Raw genomic sequence first — 24,638 nt, forward strand, 5'->3', positions numbered from 1 at the left:
CTTAAGTAGAGGCCGGCCAGACAGCTCAGCGGATTAAAGCACCTGTGTAGGCAGATGCAGGGACTGGGGTTCGATCCCCAGATCCCCAGCATGCCACGCCGACTAGAGCCCACGCCAGGTAAGGCCTTCAGAAGGTGGCCGTCATCTGCGTTTCCAGCTTCCGCTCCCACGGTTAGCCCATTTGTCCTGTACACTAGCCACAGAAAACTAGGGTTTTCTTCAGCTGGGCCAGAGTTTGTCATGTATTATTTTGCGTTCGGCACGCTGCCCTCTCGCCCTGGAGGGTCCAACCCCTGCACTGCCTCCAAATCTCCTGTTAATTCTTCCTAAGCACGCTCAAAATCACCTCCTTTGTGAAATTCCCTCACTCCTCAATGTATAATAAGCACAACCTGCTTACCTCCAGCTGTTCCTGCAAAACATCACTCTTAGGGCAAATAGAAAGGTTGCCAAAGGAAAATATGCACATCACCCGTCTTTCAAGTAGTCCCATTAAATTATATATATAAAAAGAAATTAGAAAATTTTAACAACATTTCATTTAACCAGGTAAATCAGAATATCATTTCCACATACAATCAATCCTAAAATTAATGATACAATTTTTCACATTGACTCTCTGAATGTATATTTTAAATTTCCCGCATGTTATGAATTTAGACACTAAAGCTGTCCTAAAAAATAATTTTTAGGCTTCATGACATTTACACTTGAAAAAGTGGCTTCACATACCTAGGTTGTTCCAAAGGTAATTGAAAGTTTTCAGTAACAGAATCAAGCATCAGTTTTTTTTACTTTAAATTGAAATAAAAATTATGTAGTGTGAGATCAGTCCCTCAGGGATGCTGGCTACATCTCAAGTGCCCTCGTGCACTAGAATACAGCTGGGAGCTCTTACGTTGGACAGCGCAGCTCGGCTGTAATTACCTCTGTACCCACCTCTCTTCTCCACTAAATTAGACCATGACTAACTTACCTGTATCTTTTCAATTGCCTAATATGAATGAGGCCTAAGACATAAATAGCGTTTTATGAAATTCTATTGAATAAAAGAAATGTGCAAATCATTTGACTCCACACCAACAAGAAATTGACAGCGTGCTTTTGTGAAGGATATAAATGAGGCTGGGGAGATAGCTCAGCGGCACAAGCACCTGCCTAGCAAGCCCAAGGATCTGGGTTCGATCTCCAGTACTGCATGTTTTGCCAGCCCCAGAACAGGGCACGGTGGCACACATCTGTGATCCCAGCACTGAGGAGGCTGAGACAGGAGGATCACTATAAGTTTGAGCTATGTGGAAAAACCCTGTGCCAAATAATAAATGATTAAAAACGTTTAAGAATATAAATGGAATTTTTATGAATACACAGACACTTAAACACAACTCATCATATGCACACATAAGCAACCATATAATGCCTGCAACATTAGGCAGAATGGCCAAGATATGGGAACAACCTGGGAAGGTAGAACATACACAAAATGGAATACTGGCTGGCCTTTAAAAAGAGGGAAATCCTGCCATCTTCAACAACACAGATGAACTGCAGGAAGTTACACTATGTGAAATAAACCGATCACAGAAAAAGAAATACTACATGTTCACATATCTGGAGTGTGTCCCTAACAGTTACAGTCATAGAACTAAGAGAAATATGCTTGTTGCTGGGGACTGGGAAGGAGAGGAAGTGGGGAGCCTCTGCTCAATGAGTATGAAGTTTAAGCTTTATCTGAATAAATTCTAGCGATCTGCTCTACACCATTATGTAGATAGTTCCCAACATTGTATTATGTGTTTATAAATTGAAGATGGTAGATCTCCATGCAAAGTAGTCTCATCGTGGGGGAAGTAAAAGGCAAGGAAGAGGAAAAGGAATACAGTTATGATGTGGTTGGCTGATAGGTGAGGAGTGACAGTAGGGGCAGGGAATAATCCACCTTCTTCCATTCTGCTGGGAACCTAGAACTGATCTAAAAATTAAAGTCTATTTAAAAGAGAAAATAAAATTAACCACTGTGATTAAATATATTGGATTTGCTACTGATTCTTTCCAAAATAAAAACTGCATCAGGGCCCTTGTTTAGGGCCTTTACCCATCGTTCCTGCCCTTTTGAGGCCTTTGTGGGTCATCTACATAAACAGCATGTCATAATATGTTTTACTTCTCTAGTTGTCTTCCCTTTACAAACTGTTGCATCTTAAGCTTCCAGAGACACATTCCTTGGACTGTGAGCCTACTGTCACACGCAGTTTAGTGGTAATAACAAACTGCAAGAGCTATATATGTGACATACAACCAACTCTCAGGTGTCTTCTTTTTCACCAAAGCCCTTCCCAGGCAATCCTAGGACCTAATCTCTCAACACTCATTGATTTGCTACCCCTACAAAGCAGGACCAGTTGTCTACTCCTATAGGTGATTGTACTCAATGTGTTACAGTACATTCTGCATGTATAATCTCCCTTTGGGCCCAAGAAGATGGGATCATGTTTCAATTCGTCATTACAATTCCTCACATGACGTTACGCAGCTTTCATCAAAGGGATCCCTTGGTAAGTGCTAGGTCTGGTTCCAATTCCCATTTCTATCTGCCCAATCAATCACAGGATACAATCGCATGACAGGAGAAACTAAGGAAGGGAAGCAAAGGGAAGTGACAGCTTCAGCTTTATTAACTGCTCCGTTTTCCTAAGATAGGTAACTGATCAATGAATGTACTCAGGGTAGGGAGATAGCTCAGAAGAATAAGTGCTTGCTTGGTAAGCACAAGGTCCTGAGTTCAATTCCCCGTACTGAAAAAAAAAAAAAAAAAAATGCACTCACATAAATTTTCACAAAGCAAAAACACAGTTGGCTTATCTTTTATTCTAATGTTGTTTAAAATATGAACAAAATAAAAATAAACACAGATGCCCAAGTGGGTCAGCTGTGGGGTTCCCATATGTCAGCGATGGTGGTGTTTCTCTCTTGCTTCAATAGCTCCTTCAGAGTCTCTATCTCTGCAGCAGTGAACTTGGGGGTTAGAGTCACGTTATCATAATCAAAGTCTTCATCAAGCGAAAAGGGCTGAACTTCATCTCCTAGTACCTATGAAAGGTAACGAGGGAGGAAAGAAGCATACAAAATCATTGGAAATGAAGATCAAATTGAAAATATAAGCCCCTATTAATATTTAAACTTTTTTTTTAGATCTCAGCACTCTCAGCTGATTAAGCTGTTTTTTAAGTAAAGAAAAAAATTTCAATTATTCAACTAGATCTAATTTAAACCCCTTAATATGCCCAGCCCCTTTGTACCATGCTATGTCTGAATGAATATCCTTAATGAATTCTGCCCAGGGCAAGAATCAGAAAATCTCTTGTGCACACATTCATTACATTGTTCACTTACAGTATCAGGACCAAAGGTGTAGGGAAAAATTAGGAGTGACATTAAATGTGAGGGAAACATACCTTAAGATTTTGATCAACCTTAAAAATATTTTCCCATTTACTGAAAGAGACCTGTATTAATAAATAATTTTCAAAGATAAAAATAAGCTCTACTTACCATACTTCTTAAGATAATGCCTATCATGCCTGGTCAATAATGATAGGAATTAAAATGTCCAGGATTTTTTTCCTATGAGGAATATTTTAATATATTACAGCTTATATACAAGTCAGAGTAGCCAAAAAGAAATGCAATCATTTTGCATCTATTTATTCAAAATTTGTGAGTTTTCAAGACTTCCTAAAGCATGATAGATAAAAAGCATATTTTCCAATAAACAAAAAGAGAATGCCTTAAATCACACTAGATCACCCCCTGAAAAGCCCCTCCAAAAGCAAATGGTGTGTAACACAATGAAATCATCCACAGGACCTCTACCCAGAGCTATAATATGTATAGTGATGCTGAAATAATTGAAAACTATAGCTTAAGCGAGAATGAAAAACACTGCCCTGAAACTATAATCAGTTTTAAATATTCTTGCATGGAAGATGATCACATTGAGAGGCTTTTAAAACATTTGTAAATATGGAGGCGATTGCTTGGAAACTATACGCTGTTGCGAAAGGTGAAAAACAAATCGTAAAAAGTAGATCTCTCGTATCTGTTGAACGAGTCATGTCTTGCCATCAGGTGTGCCGTGCTAATAGCAAACACCCAGCCACCTATCATCCTTTCTCAGTAAAAGCAGTAAGAGAACAAATTCTGCAGAGGGGCAGTGGTTTCTTCTTTGTTAGACAACACCTGTGTGCATGCAGGGTGTAGGAAAAGAGCTGAGGTGAGAGTGTTCCTAACCTAGTACCAGGAATCCTAAGGGCTTTAGCGGTAATCTTCAAACAATGACTTCTCCAGCCAGTGCCTACACCCTCTTCATGTCATTTCTCCTCCTGTGAGAGCCTAAGAGTGAGTCTGCAGCTACACCATTAGCAAGCAAGACCAGCAACATGTGAACCCAGGGCAATCCACCTCAGAGAAAGCTGTCCTACTCAGAAAACGCTACCAAAAATCAACCTAGTCATAGTTCTTGGGGAGAAAAGACCACTTTGTAATAAGATGACAAGTTCCACAGCCTCAAGGCCACATGGAATGCCACGACTGCCAGCCTACAGAATTGAGTCACCAATCTGCCTATCTGTATCACTTTTGGGGATTCACTTTATTCTCAATACTGCCAAAGTGACAAAGGAAAAACATTGCTAAGATGAACTCCAATGACAAAACATACAAGGACACCAGACATTCACTTCTTCAACGTGAACATCTTGGCCATCTCTGGCTCTGCTCAGCAGGAAGCCACAAGGTGACGTGGCCACCTCCCACCCTGAGCCAGTTCTACTTGGTCCAGGAAAAATATGCAGAAGCCCACAGCCACTGGAGCATTCAGGCTGAGGGGATTTCGCTGCCCTTGTAGTCCTGGTCTGAAGACTCATCAGTATGCACATGGGAGCTAGAGGGTATCTACCCTGTCAGGCCTGAGTCGTTCTCAGCAAACAACAGGACTCTGCAAATGGGCCATGCTGTCCTAGGTGCACAGAGCAGAAGGCCATAAAGAGACCAGGACAGGACGTGTCATCACTCCCGCCACCCGAGTCTGACATTACCTACACACCGCACCTCCTGTTCTGATTGTTCTGTAAAGCTCGACTACTGGCCTCCCACCCCCAATGTGCTTCAGAAAACAGCTCCTTCCCTAGCCCCATACAAGACTCTGCCTCCCTCTGGCCCGGGCTGACATCTTCCATGATTTATTTCACAAGGACGCAGTAAATCCAGACTCGTTGCTTTACCCTGGGGCCTATGCAGCGATCTCTCGTGCACTGTTTACACCTCACCCCACGTGCACTACTGACATGAGGCCTCGGAGCCCACCTGGCATCCTCCCCAGTCAGCCATTCTCACTACAGTCCCCCCAGTGAGGCAAGAATGTAACTTCAGTTAGCGGACTCCTCCTGCTCGAATCCCAGCAACACCATGCCATGCCCGCCACACTCAGCACGAACGATGCCCCGTTCTCATTTTGTCCACTCCTTAAGCATGCGGCAATCACTAGACACTGGCAAAATGGAAGCCGAAAAATTTGTGGCCATGGGTCTCCTGACTTAAATAAAAGAAGATACAAGGAAATGAGCTATTTCAATAGCATGCCCCATGCTCTCCACTAAAAGAACTACAAAAGGGGGAATGGAAACACAGGAAAGTAAAGAGGCTTAATTTACTCTCAAGTGAGTATTGACTGACACTCTTGAAAAACTCCTACCAGCCCCTACACATCACAGCATTTATTATCCACCTTGCCTCAGCAGTTCAGATAAGGTAAGAGCCACATTTTGGGCTTCCACACACTCTGAGAAGAATGCACATGGGCCAGCCAGATAGCTCAGCAGACTAAAGTGCCTGTTTAGGCAGACACAGGGACCAGGGTTCAATCCCCAGTGTGCCGTGCTGGCCCCACCCTGAGGGCATGCTGAGATGGTGATTGAGACTGGGCGTGGTGGTGCACACCTGTAATCCCAGCCCTTGGGAGGCTGAAAACAGGAGAATCACTACAAGTCTGAGCTGTGTAGTGAGACCCTGAGGTTGGACCTTCCTTCTCATTCTTTGAGGCCCCAATATGTGGCCATAAGACCCAAATTGATGGTATCATAGATACAGAAATTTGTTCTAAAGTGGAAAAACCATAGGTTTAAGTTTTCCTATATACTTAAATCCTCCATTATAGTACAAGATTGTCTTCACTGTGTGCTAACCACAATAGCAAACAACAAGGTTTTCAGAAAGTTAATAAATATTCCTAAATGAGGATTATTCACTTATAATAAATTTAAGGGAATAAAAATACAGTTATAAATTTCTTCACCTAGAAGCTGAGAGTTGTTAAATACAGCAGCTATTGCTAGGTTATTTTCCTAGGAAATCAGTTAAATGCTAAAGTAGAAAAGTAAGAAACTGAAAATCATAATAATCTCATTTGTCAAAGGAACGGTGCCCTGAAATCATTCAAAAATTTTCCTTCTTTTTTCACAAGATCCTTGTTTCTATCCAATTATAGGCATGGAGCAAAGAGCTAGAGACACAAGGATGAACTGCTGCATGAAATCACGGGCAAATGATCCAAACACATCATTACAGTGAGGTGTGGTGGTGCTGATGGTACAGTGAAGGCGTGAGGGAAACCAACAAGGGCTACTTAACCCCGGCCAGAGGGGGACTGTAGCAAGGAGCCAGAGAAGGCCAGAGGGGTGATGCCCAAGCAGGACCTTCAAAGCTGTAATAGTCAGCAAAGCTCAGAGCAGCTTCCCAGATAGCGGGAGTTTCACTTGAGCAGGCCATGGAAATAAGATGCAGAATTTCAAATCTGTGAGCCTGAGAGAAGCTCGGGAGTGACAGAGTATCAACAGCAGCCAGAGATGAAAATGGTGTCAACTCATCCCAGAGATGATGCAAAGTCCCTGAAGAGATTTTTGAAGCAGAGCAGACTCTCAGTCATGTACGCATTTTGGGTAAATTCCTTCATTTATTCAAATTTATACTGAGCACCTACAATAAAACACATGTTGGAGTACAGAAAACAAAGATGCCCTTGAGCTCTTGGAGTTACTTATAACTAACTAGCTCATGCCAAAGATTAAAATGATGGCAGATCTGAGAGGGATAAGTCAGCAATCAGAAAACTAGTCAGGACGCTGCTCAAGTAGTCCAGGCATGAGATAATGAGAACAGGGCAAAGATTTGAAAAACACTTACAAAGTCAAATTAGCAGTACTGACTGGATGTGGAAGTGGTAGAGGAGCAGTTAAGGTGGGTGTACCGGATTGCTAACTGGTAGTCAACTCGTTACACCCAGCTGAATTGAAATCGTGTGGCGCTGGGTGTAGGAGGCCCACCTGAGGATTGTTGCCAGCAACATAAGAGGCAGGACTAGAGAAGCTGTAAAGGCCGTTAGGGAAGCTGTCTGGAGAAGCTGTTGGAGCTGTTGGAAGCTGCTAGTTCTCTTGGGTTATTCTAATGGATGACCTGGTCATGTTAGCTTTCTGGATGAACCTGGCTGTTCTCATCAGAGGAGGCGCTCGGGCTTTGTTGTTGATGAAAATGGCAGCACTTCACTTTGAGGGAGCTCTGGGCCTCATCTTGAGCATCGCTTCCTGGCTCCAGAGGGGAAGATGGTGCAGTGCATGACTCAGCCTCTGGGAGAAGCCTGTCACAAGGGCTTCCCTGATGGAAACTCAGCTCTTCTCATCGCTGGAGGAGCTCAGACCTCACTGTTGCTGAGGATGGCTGTGGAACTTTGATGGGGAGCTCTGGTGCTTACCTTGAGCACCGCTCCCCAGCTCCAGTGCAGATCCCTCAGCCTCCTAGCACAGATCCTTCATCCCACTGGCATAGACTTTCTAGCCTCCACCACTGATCTTTGGGCCCTTCCAGCACAGATCCGTGAAGCGGGCCTGCATGAGACACTGTCATGGACTCTAGGCCTTCAGCTGGACGTGTGAGAGCATATTGTTATGGGCTCTAGGTTTTGAGCTGGACTCATGCAAGATATTAAAATCTAGGCCCTCAGCTGGATTCTTTGGTCTTTCGTGTAGACAGATTTCCTGCACTCTTCGAATATAATTCTTTGGGTGATTATAAAATCTTATAAAACATGTCCTATATGGTATTGTTCCCTTACCAAAAAAAATGACAATGGGAAAGGAAGCAGGCAGAGATAAGCTTAGTTTTCAATGGGTTGAATTGAAAGTATGTGAAAGAATCTAAAAGTGGACATTAACAGACAACTGAATATACAAACCTGAAACTCAGAAAACAACCTGAAATTAGGTATGGAGACAGAAGCATAGAAGGTAGTAATCAAAAGACAACAATGGACCCAAGTGTGTAGGGCGGGAAGAAGAGCAGGACAAGCATGGAGCACCCGGGGATACCAACTCACCAGGGGAGGATAGGGTGGCAAGTCCTAAGGATTCAAGCAAAAGCAGCCAGGAAAATGCAAAAAGAATCAGAGAACAATAAAACAAGTGTGAAGCAAGCATGTGAACCTAGGATCAGTGATTGCAGGGTAGAGATCTATTAAAATACAAGTTGAAAGTATCCACGAGAAGAGCCCATTGTAAGTAACGAGGGCCTTCGTTCTAAATATATGCAGGCAGGAGACTGTGACAAAAGGCATTTTGCAATATATTGAAAGAGGAACAGAAAGAAAGAGAATCAAAGGGCTTCTGAAGTCCTAGTAAAGAAGGAAAAAACAAAACACAAGTCCAAGGTAACAGGAAGGTGTTTCTTCCTTGTTTTGTCCTACTTTGTTAAGGACGAGAGAGGCCTGAACACATTTCCATGTTAAGGGGAATGAAGCAAGGGAGAAGAGAAAAACGGCAGAGCATGTTATTATATCAGCAAATCATGCCCAATGAGTGGGGAGAGCTTTTGTACGTTTTTCATTCAATAAATATTTATTGCATATCTACTGTATGTATGGTATTGAAGCCAGCACCCGTTCTGATGATTTGCATTTGAATTAAGTAAGCTTATAAAGACATGCATGAGCAACTTTAGACTCTTCCAAGACAAGAGATGCATACGAGATTTGAAGTGAGCCTGGGTGTGCGCTGCAATTCAGACAATATCACTGTGACCTTCCAAATGACAGCTTTAAAACACAGCAAGGCTGCATTTCAGCTGCTGGCTGCAGTGGCAAACTCTGTGAATCTCTTCTTTCAAGTTAGGTTCATTTCTGGGTTGAAAGCTGTAACACACCAAGGTTTCCGACTACAAACTGAAATTCTGATTTATTTCTGAGAAGAATTTCTGCACTAGAACAGCAAATCCCCTGCTACTAAACAGAATAACAACTGTGAATTAAGTTATTAACTTGTTTTTGCCTAAGGAGCTGAAAGAAATATGTGGATTTCAGGTATCTAATTTCAAGTCTAATTGAAATCTTTTTGTGGGCTCTCAGGGAGCAGAATTTGTACACTATTAGAAAACTTAGAGTTTCCTTAAAGTGGTTCATGTGACTTATTTTAACAAAGACACTGTTAAAGGAAGAATCATTTTCATTCATAGTACCACATAGGCAAATTAAAGAAAACAGAACTAATGCTCAGATCAATAATGGCAGCATTCAACTGCAGGCTAGCATACAAAATAGCATGGTAAATAAACTGTCTTTATACTTGGAAAGTTTTAGAGCCCCATTACGCATTGGAAAAACAGAAGATCTATTAAAATATGTCTCAAAATTCAAATAAGACCTCTTCTATGTTTTGCAGGGAGGGTTGAGGGACAATTTTTCAACTTCCTGATGTGAATTCTTCTTTAGAGCACACTAATGTAATTGTTTAACCCCCCCCCCAAAAAAAATAGAGTAAACAAGGCACAACATTATTTACAAATAATAAATAGAGGGTTCTTGGTTTAACAGTAAGCTGGTTCTTATTTAACAGTGAGGGGAAAATGTACATGCATGAAAACAGTAATAAAATACGGGGGAAATCAACTAGGCCCAATCCGTATTAGAAAGCTGATGAGTCTTAACAGACAACTAAGAGGAAGCCAGGGCAACCAGAACACATTTTTATCTTTTTAGACTGAATGCAATTGCCATCGGGCCTCAGAAGGGCATTTGTTGAGCCCTCAAATGGTATTTTCTGGAAACTGACAACATTATTCTTTTACTGACGTTATGTGCTTTAAAATAAAATTAACGCTATTAAGCCAAGGCAGAGTTGGTGCAGCACTATGATACTACAGAGATCTGAAAAATTTCTCTAATAAATAATGATTAGAAACAAAAATTATCTGCAAAATGTTAATCACTAAAAAGAAAGAGAAAGATATTCAATGATGGTTCATGAGTTTGCCAATACAAAAATGTTATTTTGACCCCAACATGAATAATGTTCACATTTTCTGTGAAGTTAAGGAATCTGCATTCCTTTTTAAAATATAATTATACACACAATTTTAACTTTTATTTCATTGGCTGTTGGATAAATCCCAAAAATATTGTTTTTTAATTTTTTATTTAAAAAAATTAACCGAAATCACTGTATAACAATGACTACAATTATCCTAGAATACATATATATTTTTTCTATAACGGTACTGTTGTTGTGTATATGTGTGTGGTCAAAACTAATGGTAAAAACAGACACCAACTCTCAAAATGAAAAAAAAAATTATTTCTATGAAAAATAATCTTGCAATTTTAGCTTATCAGTCAGAAAAAGCCATCGATAATTCAAAGGTACAATGAAAAAGCATTGTCTTGAAATTTTTTGTTTTCTCCCAATTTGTAAGTTTAATAAAAGCCTGCAAGCACCCTCAATTATACTTTTTGTGATGCCAGAGAGTAAAAGAACCATAAGGAAACTAGCAATTTAATATAGAAATGTGCAGATTATTTCTGATATTCTATAAGAGAGTATCTTCAAGACCAGCACTTGAACAATTAATCAGGGAAGACTCTAAGGATTTTACTAGAAAGCAATATTAGAGTCCTTTCCAACTTCTAGTGTCTGATCACATTTAGTTTTTAGATATAAGAGGGCAGAAAGGTCACTTGCCAGCACCACAAGCAGCCTGTATGTTTGTTCAGTATACACAGTACAGTTGCAAAATAATAGTGAAAGGTGACTTTCCAGTTGTACATTTGGGCACGTGAAGTTGTGTGAGATTCCATTCTCTCCTGCTTTGGAAGCCCATGCTTAAGTGGCACTACCCAATCTACCTTGTGGCTAAAAACACAACATGTGACTAGATGGCTGCCAGTGGAATGCAAGCAGCTATGAAACATGCTACACCTCGTGGTGACAGGCTTCCCTATGCGCCCAACGCCACACCCTTCAAGGTAAGGGGTGACCGGACTTGAAGCACACAAATGAAGGCAATGTCACAGGGATGGGGGAACTCAGAGGGCGGAAACCCTTGGTCCCTAATGATGCCAGGGCACCAGAGCCATGCCCGTTTTAAGAGCAATCTACAGACTATTAAATGCAACTTCTCCTTCCTTTCAGCACTTGACCGTTTACTGGGGTTCTCTGCCATAAAAGTCTGACCTGACCTTAGCCAATATAAAAGGTATACAGGACCAAAGAAATAATAGAGAAATGGCCAGTTCAGGCTCCACTAAGAAAACTGCCTGTTCTTTCTCCTGCATGGTCTCAAAGTGGCTGTAGCACAGCATACACCATAAAAAATATTTTCCACATATAAGCATAATTGCTCCTTATACTTAAAAGAAATACACTCTTCTGGGATAGATGGAAATGAGAGAAATCAATGAAGCCTTTTGAATCCTTAATTTTTCCCAAAACAAGAAAAACACACTTCTTTGCAGAGACAGACGAAGCCAGCTAGGCAGGACGTGGAGCCTGAGTTCCCCATGAGTACCTCTTCCTTTTGCTCTCTTCCTGGTATTGCAGGCCTGGGCTTCACTTCAGCAGTATGAGGCTGGGGCACAGAAGGGATGTAAGAAGGAACGTGGTCACCTGTGTCCTCTTCCACTTCTCCTGGAAGCAGCAGCAAATCTGTGGGATGCAAAATATTTCAACTGATCCTTTGACCAAGTTTTCAATTTATCTGTCATCTGAAAGCCTACCTCAGTCAAAAGAAGGTGACAAGGATGCTGTTTGACAGTAGGTGTGTTTCTTAATGCCTGACCTCACTCGGGAAACTGACTCAAAGGATTCACCTTTCTATAAAATATAGCCGTTAGTGCTCCTATTTTGTTTACTGTCCCAAAGTCATCAGCCATCTAAAAAGTCTCAGAGAAATGATGTTTTGAAAGTAACCCGATTGCATCTTACTCTTCTAATATAACCTCGACTTCTAAGGGAAGACAAGGCAGGAAGATACTACTTCTGCTTCATTTTCCCAAATTTTCCTGCAGGGGGAAGAGAAAGAAAATGGAGTGCTGATTTCATCCCATAATGATACAGCAATATTTCAAAAACTTATATATTACAAAACAATAATGCCAGAAGGAAAGTACTTTAACTCTCAGCAGAAAAATGAAATACTCTGTCATACTCAGAAGGCATGGTCTCATTTTTCAACACTTGCAAATGACAATGTGTTGCCGGCTTGTTTGTCACAATTCCAAGAATTCAATAACCCATCTTGGTTTTCTGATGCTTTCATCCGAAATGGAGCTACTCCCTTATTGTCACATGGTGTCATAGTTTATGAATACATCCACAGGCAACCAGGGATCTCAAGTGATCTTCTTTAAGGACGTTGAGCAAACAAATAGAAGCACAACACGTCTCCCCCAGTCTGTTTCCACAAGACCGGAAGGGCTGGCTAGCGCTGGCCAGCAACTTGCAGCTGGCTCAGGATGCTGCTGCCTGCTACCCGAGGATGATCCTAATTAAGCCACTAATTAAGTTCTCAGTGGAAGTGATTAATTAGCAGCAGGCATGCCTTGGCAGTTGCCAACGGCAGCACATATAGGAAGATAACGGAGCAGGTAGTGATGATATTCAAAGACTGAAATTTATTTGAAATGCATCTCTCACCACTGTCCCTATCACCCTCAGGAAAAAAAAAAAAAAAAAACTTAATTACAGAACTGTTAATACGGGCAATACAGACAACCTAGAAATGGAAAGATATGTTAGGGAGATGGTGAAGAAGGTAGTTCTAGTTTGACCATTTATTGAAATCTTAGACTATGACCTCATTAATTAGCATAAATAAAAACAATAACAGACAACATATATATATATATATATATATATATATTGCATTAGCACAATGAATCCTACCAACAATTCTGTTATTTTCTGTCTCTCAGGCACTGAGCTCTCTCAGGCACCAACAGTAACCTCACTCGATCCCAATGCTAAAAACAACAGAGCCAGAAAGTCTGTATCTCAGCACATCACGAACGTCCTTTAAATAAATACTTTGTTACATGCTTTACATTAATGTGATCAGATTATACACCCAAACTCTGGGTGAAGAAATGTCACTATTGCAGCAAATTAGTACCTTAGGCAGCATCAAGGCCAATATTTATCCATACAAGTACAGGGTTTGAAACCAAGAAGGTGCATAGAGAGATTGGCTTTCTAACGCACCTATGTATGCAGTCAAAGTCCAACTGCTGCACTAAGCTCCCTCGTGTGATAGCCTAGGTCTGATCCAAGCCAGCCAGGGCCTGCCAAGATGAGGCAAGAAAGAAGAGGCTGAGCCTCTTGACGTGAAAACCAGTATCGGCCAGACCTCCGGGCTGCAAGTGTGAAATCACACTCAACTCTGCTCTCACAGCTATTTAGGATCACCATTCCTACTGTGTTCAGCAAGAGGGAAAAGTCCATGTTTCCATGATTGAAACTCTTCCCTTCCTTAATCTGTTTTCAAAAACAGGTAAGATTTTCAACAAAAGATAGAGTCTTTAGTTTTCATAACAATTTTATAGCCATGGAAACAATTCTTTGAAAACAAGGCTCCGTGGGCTGGGGATATAGCTCAGCGGCAGAAGTTTGTGTCTGGCAAGCACAAGGTCCAGAGTTCAAACCTGGGTACCAAAAAAGAAAAAGGCTTCGTATCTTCCACATCTCCTATTCTCGTCATTTATTTCTTCACTATAAAAGCAAATGCACAGATGCATATTTACTGTACCTGACACAGCACCTTCTGCATAGTGAACCCTCAACCAGTACGTGGAGACCAGAAATGAATTTTCTGCATCTCAGCCCTTAACCGGAACAGTGAGTTATCAAGAGTCCACCTGCCAACTGGATGACATAAAGTGAGCACAGTCGTACTGTAACAAGCCACAGCTATTAGTTGCACAGTTAAGTCCTTCACTTACAAAATTAATCTGAGAATGATCAAGAAGAAAATTGAATGCCTCTATGTACAAAGAAGACAGGTTTATAAGAGATAAAATATGAAGCCGGCCAAACAGCTCGGCAGATTAAAGTGCCTGCTTAGGCAGAGTGCTGTGGCCAGGGTTTGATCCCCATCTTGCCATGCCAGCCCCGTCCCCAGGGCAAGCTGAGACAGTGACTGAGACTAGGTGTGGTGGTACACACCTGTAATCCCAGCGCTTGGGAAGCTGAAAACAGAAGAATCATTTTGAGTCCAATCTACGCAGTGAGACCCTGTAGACCCTGTAGACCCTATACTAAATACATTTTTAAAGATAAAATATGAATTAGAAAAGAGCCTGGAGGGCATGTCATGAGGAAACCTACTGCCATCTTTCAGTTATTCTACAATCATGAGCATGATAGTTATGCTGTCAGGGGGAAAAATTACTGTATTCACCGGTGGTGGGAAAAGGAATCCCTGAAATACTCTGCAAAACTTTCTAAAATGAAAGTCTTCTAAAAGACTTACTCAGAACTTAATTATTGTGTCTAAAACAACTGAAAGCCTCGCTTTTATCTGAACCGAATGTCACTATGTTGGGGCAGCATGCATTGTAGAGTCGCAGCCACTTCTAAAAATTAACTCTGAGGTTGAATTACCAGACTGCTTGAAACATTTGAATCTCTTCCTTCTCAATTCCATGTTAAGAATTTTTAATGTCATACCCTATTTCTGCCATTTGTCGTTCTGTATTTAGTTAGTGGTCAGCAAGTCAAAGGCTATCCCTATTTAATCTCATACATTAAAAAGTGAGCAATCACTCTGACCTCCAATATTTTGAATACAATTATACTTAGCCTATAACATTTTTTTCTTGTCTTTTGTTTTCATTTATTACCTTTTTTTAAGACAAAGATTTACTTGAGAGACAGTATGGCAGTAATTGGTATGACGTGACAAGCAGTATGTATTTAGAAGACCAGAATGACAGTCATTCCAAGCATGACCCTAGTATTACACATTGCTATCTTCAGGGCAGTTGCTTAGTTCACAGGTATCAGCATGTATAGTTAGTCAGGGTGAGAATCCTACCAATTAACTGCTAGTTTCAAAAACCTGCTGATATTTCTCAGGATCATTGCCTTGCCCATCTTGTGCGCATAAATGTGTGGCTTTGCCCCATCATGTTTGCTAGCTTTTCTCCTTGGCCTCTCTTTGTTATTTAATCCTCAAGTTTTCGCTTTTCTTTTAAATGTTTTATACCTTTCTATTTTTATTTCTTCTTTTGAGTTCTTATACGAGGGAGACTATACAATATTTACACACATGGGTCTGGTTTATTTCAGTTATGAGTATATCTTCAAGTGGAATCCACTTAAATATAAAGGCTTCGAGTATATCATTCTTTATAGTTGAGTAATACTCCATTGTATAAAAAATACCACATCTTTTTCATCCATTCCTCAGGTGACGGGCTTGTCTGACATATTTGTAAAGTTAACCAATCTGTTTGTTTCTTAACATACTGTCACAATGTTCTGAAAATTTAGACTTCTACAGCAGAAAAGCCCATGGGATAAGAAATGCTTTAACCTTTAAAGTCTCTTGTACACATGATTGCCAGCGACTACAGACTTGATCAGTAATACTTTTCTAAAAACTACTGAGACCCCAAAAGCTTTCCTTTATATGATTTATCACTATTAACATTTACCATAAGACCAGATAATAATCCAATATTACTTACTGAATCATTAAAAAATCCCATTACAGAACTGGGGGAGATAGTGTGGCGCTCGAAGCACCTGCCTGCCAAGTGCAAGGCCCTGGGTTCAATCCCTGGTACCCGGGTTCAATCCTTGGATGTGCCATGCCAGCCACCAAAACCAGGCATGGTGGTGCATACCTGTGATCCCAGCACTGGGGAGGCTGAGACAGAAGGATCACTATGAGTCTGAGCTGCGTAGTGAGACCCTGTACCAAATAAATAAATACATATAAATAATTTTTTAAAAATCCCATTACATGTCAAAATAAGTGTAATTATAAAAGCAGTATTTTCTAAAAAAATAAAGAGAACAGTAAGAAAAGAGGCACTGTTTTTACAAAAGTTTTTCCAACTGGCTTTACTGCCTGCCTTAATAGAAGGAAGCCAGAATCTATATTTGTTTCTGCGTTCAATATTAGAACTATGCTGTTTCAGCTGAAGCAAATAAAGAAAATCTAGTCTCATACAGATAAATTGTTGGAAAGGGGAGAACTGAAATCCTTTTATGTGGCTGTGAATACTCTTGATACCGTACCAGAACCTAACAAATGCTAGCACTTTTCAACAGTTGGTTTTTATGAATAATCTGAAAACATATCTCTGCATTTCTCAGTTACATTAAAATCTATTGGTCTACCTTGCAATTTGAGCGAATATTCCCTCTATGCATAATTTTGTAACATCATGAATTGTTTATTTGGAAAATATTGATTCACTCTGCTGTGCAAGTCTTCCAAATGTTGACATATTTCATTATGCAGGCTAAAAAAAAATCACATCAGTTAATATCACCAATTTTACCAGGAAAATTCCTCAAATATTGAGAAACCATCAAGCTCACAGTACTGAATGCTGGTTTTCTAAAAATCAAATTTTCACTTGATCTATTGCCAATTTTATCATCAGCAATGAATACCATCAGTTATTTGCCTTGAGCAGACAGGGCAGCATCATTCATTTTTGAGAACTACTTTGTTAGCCATTCTTTCAAGTAAAAACAGTTATCTAAGAAAAAGAACAAACAGCCCAGCGCATCACTCAATCACCCAGCCTTCTTCCATGAGACAGCCATTGCATGTCCACACACAGGCAAAATGCTTTGTGGGTACTGGCAATTTTTCACACAAATCATTAAAAAGAGGTATGTCCCCAGCGCCACATGCCACGCCAGCCCTGCCCCTGGGCGCGTTGAGCTGGCTACTGATTCCAGCCATGGTGGCGCATGCCCGTAATCCCAGCACTAGGGAGGCTGAAACAGGAGGATCACTATGAGTCCAAGCTGCATAACAAGACCCTGTGCCAAATACATAGAAAATATATTAAAGGACAAGATGTAGTAAAATTAATAATTTTTGCTACTTCATCAAGGACACTGTCAATATAAACTGGCATCAGTTATGACCACAAATTTATGACAGTGAAGACAATGACTGTTATTCCTCAAAAAGCTAGGATTGGTGGTCTCATTCAAGCCACCTATTCCCCTCCTAGGTGTTTTTCCCAAAGAATTGAAATCATCACACCACAGCAACATATGTGCTCCCATTTTCATAGCAGCGCAATTTCTCATAGCTAAATCCTGGAAACAGCCCAGATGCCCATCAACTGAGGAATGGACAAAGAAGATGTACTTTTTTTTTTTTTAATTTTTTTTTATTTATTTGAGAGAGAGAGAGAGAGAGAGAGAGAGAGAGAGAGAGAGAGTGTGGTGTGTGTGTGGCCAGCTCAGCCCACCAGGGGGCGAGGCTGGCTGGCATGTGGTGCTGGGGGATTGAACCGTGGTCCCCGATGCCTTGCTAAGCTTGTTCTAAGTAGGTGCTTTAGACCACTGAGCCATCTCTCCAGCCCAGAAGATGTACTTTTACACAATGGAGTATTACTCAACTATTTAAAAAAAGATAAATTTGAGGCTTTTACAGATAAATGAATATAACTAGCGACTGCATTGGTAAGTAAAATAAATCAGGCCCACATGTGTAAACTTCATGTTACGTCACTAGTATGAGAACCCGAAACAGTAAATACAGTCTGAAGGGTACAATAGAAACTGTGAAAGGGAAAGAATTTGTTCAATGGGAAGGAAAAACTCAGATGAGGAAAAAGAACAAAAGAAAGAAGAGAAAAAGATGTATCTATGTACACATGCAGGACAATTTGGATATCTGTACTGCTGATTTCTGCTGGTCTTTTGAAAGGAGCAGTTTGTGCTTAATTTTTTTCCTTCTTATTCTTAGTCTCTTTTTCTTTTTAATTTCTTTTAAATTTTTGTTGTTTTTTAAAACAAATTTGGCATGTTTTATATCTGGCAACCTAAACAACTAATTTGCAGATAACATGCAATACAGCAGCCTCTGCTGAATTCCTATTACTTTGTTTAGTGAAAATTTGTATTGTTTCTTATGCTGTTTTTTAATTACTGTTTTGTATTCTTTTAAAAGATAAAAATAGTAATAATGGTAATAATGACTGCTAGTGCAGTTCGGTAGTGCTGTGCTGCACACCACGGCACCAGCATCTTCCCCCCGCTGCTTCTGCAGCATCAGTGTAGGCATCAGCGCACCTGACATGAAGACCATGGGGCTTCCCAAGGGTTCCCAGACTACATCTCAGGGCTCCACCCTCCAAGCAAGAACAATTAGAAAATCTGAATAAATTACAAAAAAAAAAAAAAAACCTACTACTTAAAAATATTGAAGAGTTCCCAAAGCAGCCCATGACAAGCCCAGGAGCAAAAAAGAAAAAGAAAGTACTTTGCAAAATAAGTGGAGATGGAGGAAGCGTACTGGCCATCCATGGAGAAGGCAAGGGAGACAGAAGAATTACCTCACAGGCACTAGGTGTGACATCATAGCCCTCTCCCTTGGAGAGAAACAGACACCGGGATTGTGAAAGGGCAGAATTATGCTCCCAATTCTATCCTATTCTGAAGAATGGGATGAAAATTTCTTCACACAACCCAAAGGCCGGTCAACAGGTTTTTCCCCTGTGGTCGATACGGCCTTCCAGTTGGACCTTCATACGTAGATAAACTTGCAATATAAAAATTGAAGACGTAGAAATATGCCCAAGAGTGGCATAGCTGTGTCAAATAGTATTTCTATGTTTACTTTTTTGAGGCCTCTCCATGCTGACTTCCACTGTGTTTGTGCTAGTTTACCCACCAACAGGGTGGGAGGGTGCCTTTACATCTATGTCCTTACCAATACTGTTTTCTGGTTTGGTGTGGTTTGGTGTGGTTTGGTGTGGTGTGGTTTGGTTTGGTTTGGTTTGTTGGTATTCTGGACAGCTGTTCCAAATGAGGTAAGATGGAATCTCAGTGCAGCGCATACTACAGTAATGCATGCACATCCATGTTTACGGTAGCACAATGCACAGTGGCTAAGTTTTGCAAACAGCCTTAAAGCCTGTCAACAGACAAGTGGAAGAAGACAACACAACGCTTCTCAGCCATAAAGAACAACGACATCATGACATCTGCAGAAAAAGTGGACAGAACCACACAGCATCACATTAACTGACATTAGCCAGAGTCTGAAAGCCACATGCCTCATGATTTCTCTTACAGGAGAAACTTAAAACTATATAAATTAACACATAAAAAATTAAAATAGGGGCCAGCCACCTAGCTCAGCAGCTTAAAGCACCTGCTTAGGCAGACGCAGGGGCTGGGGGTTCAATCCCTGGATTGCTATGCTGGCCCCACCACCCCCAGGGTGCACTGAGACTGAGACTGAGACTGGGCGTAGTGGCACATACCTGTAACGCCAATGCTTGAGAGGCTGAAAACAGGAGGAGCACTAGAACTCCGATCTGTATAGTGAGACCCTGTAGATCCGGTACCAAATACATAATAATTTTTAAAAAGGAATTAAAATAAAGGTCAAAGGACAGAAAACCAGGAGGTTGACTTATCATAAATGGATTGAAATTGATTTAATGTTAAATATATATGCTAATTTCCCAAAATAAATCCTATCATCATGCCTTGTGGCTAAGATCAAGTGAAGTGTATGGTTATCTTCTGGGGTCTACACTTGTGGCGATGTTCAATTCAGGATTGACTCTGCTCTTTCTGGTAGACAAGGGAAGCATCAGAGCCCAGATCCACCCTGGATAACCCCACCACGGCGCCAGTAGGATAAGGGTGGTGTGCAGGTTTTGAGACTTTCAAATCCACAGAAATGCTGGTTGAATGAGGTCTCTAATCAAGGAGACAGGACCTGAGACACTTAGCTGACCGCTCCCAGTGTCTCCTGCCATTCTGACTCCGACTCCCCGTCCAGGGACGTGTCCCTCAGCCAGACACAAGAAGAGTTTACAAGTGGGAGCTCTAGGATGAGGCCACCCCACAGCTGCTCCAAGTCCTAGGTCCAGTTGCTCCTTCCCTGAAATGGCATCAGACCAAGTGACCTCTCCAGGGGATACGACAGGCTCTCGGATGAGAGTCACTCACCAGCTGGTGTAGTACACAGCATCCACCACTCTGTCTGTCTGTTGCATTTTTCCCTGATGGCCTCTGGCACACCAGTTTCACTGTGCCTCTGCAGAAGCAGTCTCTCTTTCTCTCACCAGAAGCCAGCAGCCAGGAAGGAAGTGTGGATTCCTTTTTCTGCAATGAGATCTGTCTCTTCAATTTCTCTGCAGCTTCCAATTTCTCTACCAGCTCCTTTCTTAGTCCAGGAAATCCACCTCCTCCTTTCTTTTCTTGCTCAGGCTGTTGTTTTCCAGTGTCTAGATTCCAAATCATGCAGAGGCTGGTTTATTCCTGCTCACTACCACCCTATCATCTTCCGGGCAGTCCTGCATATACTGTATTTTAGATGTTGTCTGATGTAATTTTTTTTCCTATTCTGTGGGTTGTCTTTTCAATTCAATCTTTCCATGACCTCCTTCACGGGACAAACTTTTTTTTGCACTTTAAATGATCACACTTGTCAATTCTTCGTAGTATTTCCTGTGGGATTGGGGTTTTGCTCCTAAAGTCTGCCAACACCTGTGTCTTCAAGAGTTTGACCTACTCTGTCTCCCAGCAGATTGTTTCTGTTTTTATATTTAGATCTTTGATTCATTTAATTTTTGGTTAATGCATGGTAAAAGGTAAGGGTCTAGTTTCAATGTTTAGCATGTGGAAAGCCAGTGTTCCCATTTGTTAGCAAGGCTACCTTTCTTCTTGTGAAGGTATTCGGCTCCTTGGTCAATGTTAAGGTAGCTGAGTGGAGCTGGGTCTGCATCTTCTACTGTATTCCAGTGATCCTGAGGTCTCTCTTCTTTTTTCCTAGCACCAAGCTGGTTTTTGTAATGGTAGCATTGCATTTTATAACTTCGAATCAGGTACTGTTGTGTCCAACACTTTGAACAGTCTTAAGTGTAAAGTAAATAAAAAGTCTAAAGGTTGACTGAAATGCAAGTTTTCTCTTACCTCAGACTCTCAGCACATGCTGTTCCATGTGCTGTCCCTGTGCTCTCCTATCTGCCCCTCACCCTTGCCTACGCTTCTTACCTAGTTAGGCTCTCAGACAGATTTCTCTGATCCCACAAATTTAAATTCTCATACCCTCTGCTGCATGTGATTTACAACAGTAGGTAATCATATATTTGTGATGATATGGTTAATTTCTGATTCTTCTAATCAATCAGTTTTTCTTAATTTGTGTATTTGGTACAGGGTCTCACTACCCAACACTTACAGTGATCCTCCCATTTTCAGCCTCCCCAGTGCTGGGATTACAGGCATGTGCTACCACACCCAGTCTCAGTGACTGGCTCAATGCACCCAGGAGCGGGGCTAGCACAGCATGTGGTGCTGGGGACTGAACCCCAGTACCTGTGCTTGCCTAAACAGGTGCTTAGTGCACTGAGTTATCTCACCCACCCAATTAGGAATTTTATGAATATAAAAAATTCAACTGTTATATGCTTCATTGTATGGCAGGCAAGAGCCACAGTGGTTAAATATTTGTTGAAGAAGAATCTCTGGTCAAGGGGGAGGGGGGAATGTTGCTCAGTGGTAGAGTGCCTGCCCAACATGTGCAAGGCCCTGAGCTCAAGTCTCCGTACCACAAGTAGAAGAGGAAGCAGGTCAAAGTGAAGAAGGAGGAAGAGGAGAAAGAGGAGGAAGAAGAAGACACCATCATCATCAGTCCTGGTCACAGGATCCCTGAAGTTGCTTCACAGAGAAGAACATCACAGAACTAAAGGGCGTGAGGCTGATGCCATCACCGGTACGCACTCACCTACTAACTCACTAGCAATTTCAGACAATCTGAAAATAAAAATCAGTCAGCACTGCCACATGTTGAGCACAAGCCAGTGACCATGCTCACTAGATACAATGAACCACAGCTTAAGTATACCTGCTGGCCAAGAGACCCAAAGAAGACAATAGGATGCTGAGATTGATCTAGAGAAATTCTCTTCAGCCAGGGCGGATTGCGTGTGTGTGTGTGTGTGTGTGTGTGTGTGAGAGAGAGAGAGAGAGAGAGAGAGAGAGAGAGAGAGAGAGAGAAATGGAAAATCCTTCCTATTCTTATGGTTTTAGCATAATAAGCTCTTCCAGGGCCAGCGAGAGAGCTCAGCAGACTAAGTGCCTGCCTAGGCAAGCACAGGGACCAGGGTTCAATCCTCAGCACCACATGCCGCACAGGCCCTGTCCCTGGGCACGCTAAACCCAGGCATGGTGGTGCACACCTGTAATCCAAGCACTGGGGAGGCTGAAAACAGAAGGATCACTATGACTCTGAGCTTCATAGCGAGACCATGTATCAAATACATAAGAAATAATAATAATAATAATAATAATAATAATAATATAAGCTCTTCCAACTTATTTTGCTAAGTAACAGTAGGCCATCTTGTACACAACATGACAGTCATTAATTGCTACCTTGCCTCCAATGCAAAGGAGAAAAACGTATCTAACTTGATGTTATATAAATACATGACATCAAATCCCCTAGCAACCCTTATCCTCAGACAACTACTGAGCACCACTATACCAAGTTGGCTCCTCAAAACCATCTCCACTCTGTCCACCTGGGTTGCCAAAATGATAAAGCAAATATTGAAAAAAGAATCATGTCCCTGAATATTGAAGAGTATTCATGAGAGTGTATAAGGTAAAAAAAAATAAAATCAATAGTAGAAAAACAATGTGCAACCTACTTCCTTGTTGCCCCAGGCAAATCTGTTGCTTAAACAATAACAACAGAATCTAATCAGTAAACCTCCCAGCTGCCAAAATTATACAAGCAACTTGCCTATTTAAAATGTCACATTTCCCATCTGATATAAATATTTGCCTTCTGCTCACATTCCCAAAGTGTAATACAAATTAGGCTCAAACTGAAATCCAGCTTAGCACCAACTATTTAATTTGTTTCTTCCTTGCAAGTGACCCAGATTGTACATTATGAAAATTGTGAAGCTCTAGTGGTCCTGTCAGTAATTAGAATCGGTCACTGAAGCCTGGATCAATTTTCAGCCCTGGATTTGCACATTACTTTATATGGGGGAAGAGCTTGACTAGATCGCTCAGGTCCTCTGAGTCTAGGATCAACCTCAGTAACCTTTTATACATAAATGCAGGACCACCTGTTATGTGACCCTGAGTAGACGAATACTAATGCGATATTTTTCAGGCAATCTTTTAAGTAAAGGAAAAATCTGATAATTAGAAGGTGCAACTGGAAAAAAATGTTTTTAAAAAAACATGAAAATAAAAAGATGAAAAGGTTAATTGAAAAGATTGATATCACAAAAGCCAAATTGTTGGCTCTGTTGGCCTATGTTAGTATATACACCTTCCTGTGCTGGCAAAAAGTGAGAAGTTTAAACCAATAATGCCCAACAGAGGCACTTTTCTGCCCAAACTATAAAACTGATTTTATACTATAAGTTTATTACATGGAGACTAGAAACATTAGGTTTGAAGTGTCATCCTCAAACAGAATTAAATTTCCTGGGGTACTGGTAAGAAACTGTAGATCATCAGATACCACCAAAGACCTTGTCAATCAGATTCTTGGAAGCAGGTTGTAGGAATCTGCATTTTTTCATGAAATTCCCTCCCCAAATCACCCAGAGTCAAACAGTGTGCTTGATCTCCAACTGTAACCTCCTGAGCACTCTTAGTTCTCTACTGCAGTCCAACCAAAGTCTCTACACCCTCCTTACAGAAATTCAGAGCCACCTAGGGCACAAGGCTGGAGGGCCCTTGCTGTAAGATTTAATTCATTGGGATCGCTGATGTCCTTTATATAAGTAACCTCAGAATTCATGGTTAATACGATGATGAAGAAACGGCTATTCCTTCAGTAGAGTAGTGAGAAGTCTTAGACTAGAATAGAAATGTTAATTGTTTCTAATTTCCAAAGCCTCACCAGTTCAAAAAAACAAAACCACAGCACAGGCTTCAAGAACCAATAGTCATGCCCAAATTTTTACTCCCAGCCTCTTTTACTCTGATTATGAATCAACGGTCCTCCTCCAATAAAAATGGCCATAATCCATGCTTATGACTAACTAAAAGTCATAAACAGTTAAATGTCAGCTGACTGCC

General features: G+C 41.1%; 1 protein-coding gene across 6 annotated transcripts in view; it reads right to left on the reverse strand.

Moving 5' to 3' along the window:
• Positions 1-2,848: 2,848 nt before the first annotated feature.
• CUNH11orf74 (chromosome unknown C11orf74 homolog) overlaps positions 2,849-24,638 on the reverse strand; it is a 79,819-nt gene continuing 58,029 nt past the window's right edge. For all 6 annotated transcript variants that reach the window (XM_023710413.1, XM_004627301.2, XM_023710410.1 and 3 more), the window contains 2 exons: positions 11,884-12,020; positions 2,849-3,090 (listed from right to left, as the gene is read on the reverse strand). In XM_023710413.1, the coding sequence (XP_023566181.1) occupies positions 2,926-3,090; positions 11,884-12,020 (302 nt within the window). In that variant the 3' untranslated portion in view covers positions 2,849-2,925. The remainder of the gene's footprint in view (positions 3,091-11,883; positions 12,021-24,638) is intronic.

The sequence above is a fragment of the Octodon degus genome, unplaced genomic scaffold (assembly GCF_000260255.1).
Source record: "Octodon degus isolate 3935 unplaced genomic scaffold, OctDeg1.0 scaffold00018, whole genome shotgun sequence".
NCBI lineage: Eukaryota > Metazoa > Chordata > Mammalia > Rodentia > Octodontidae > Octodon > Octodon degus.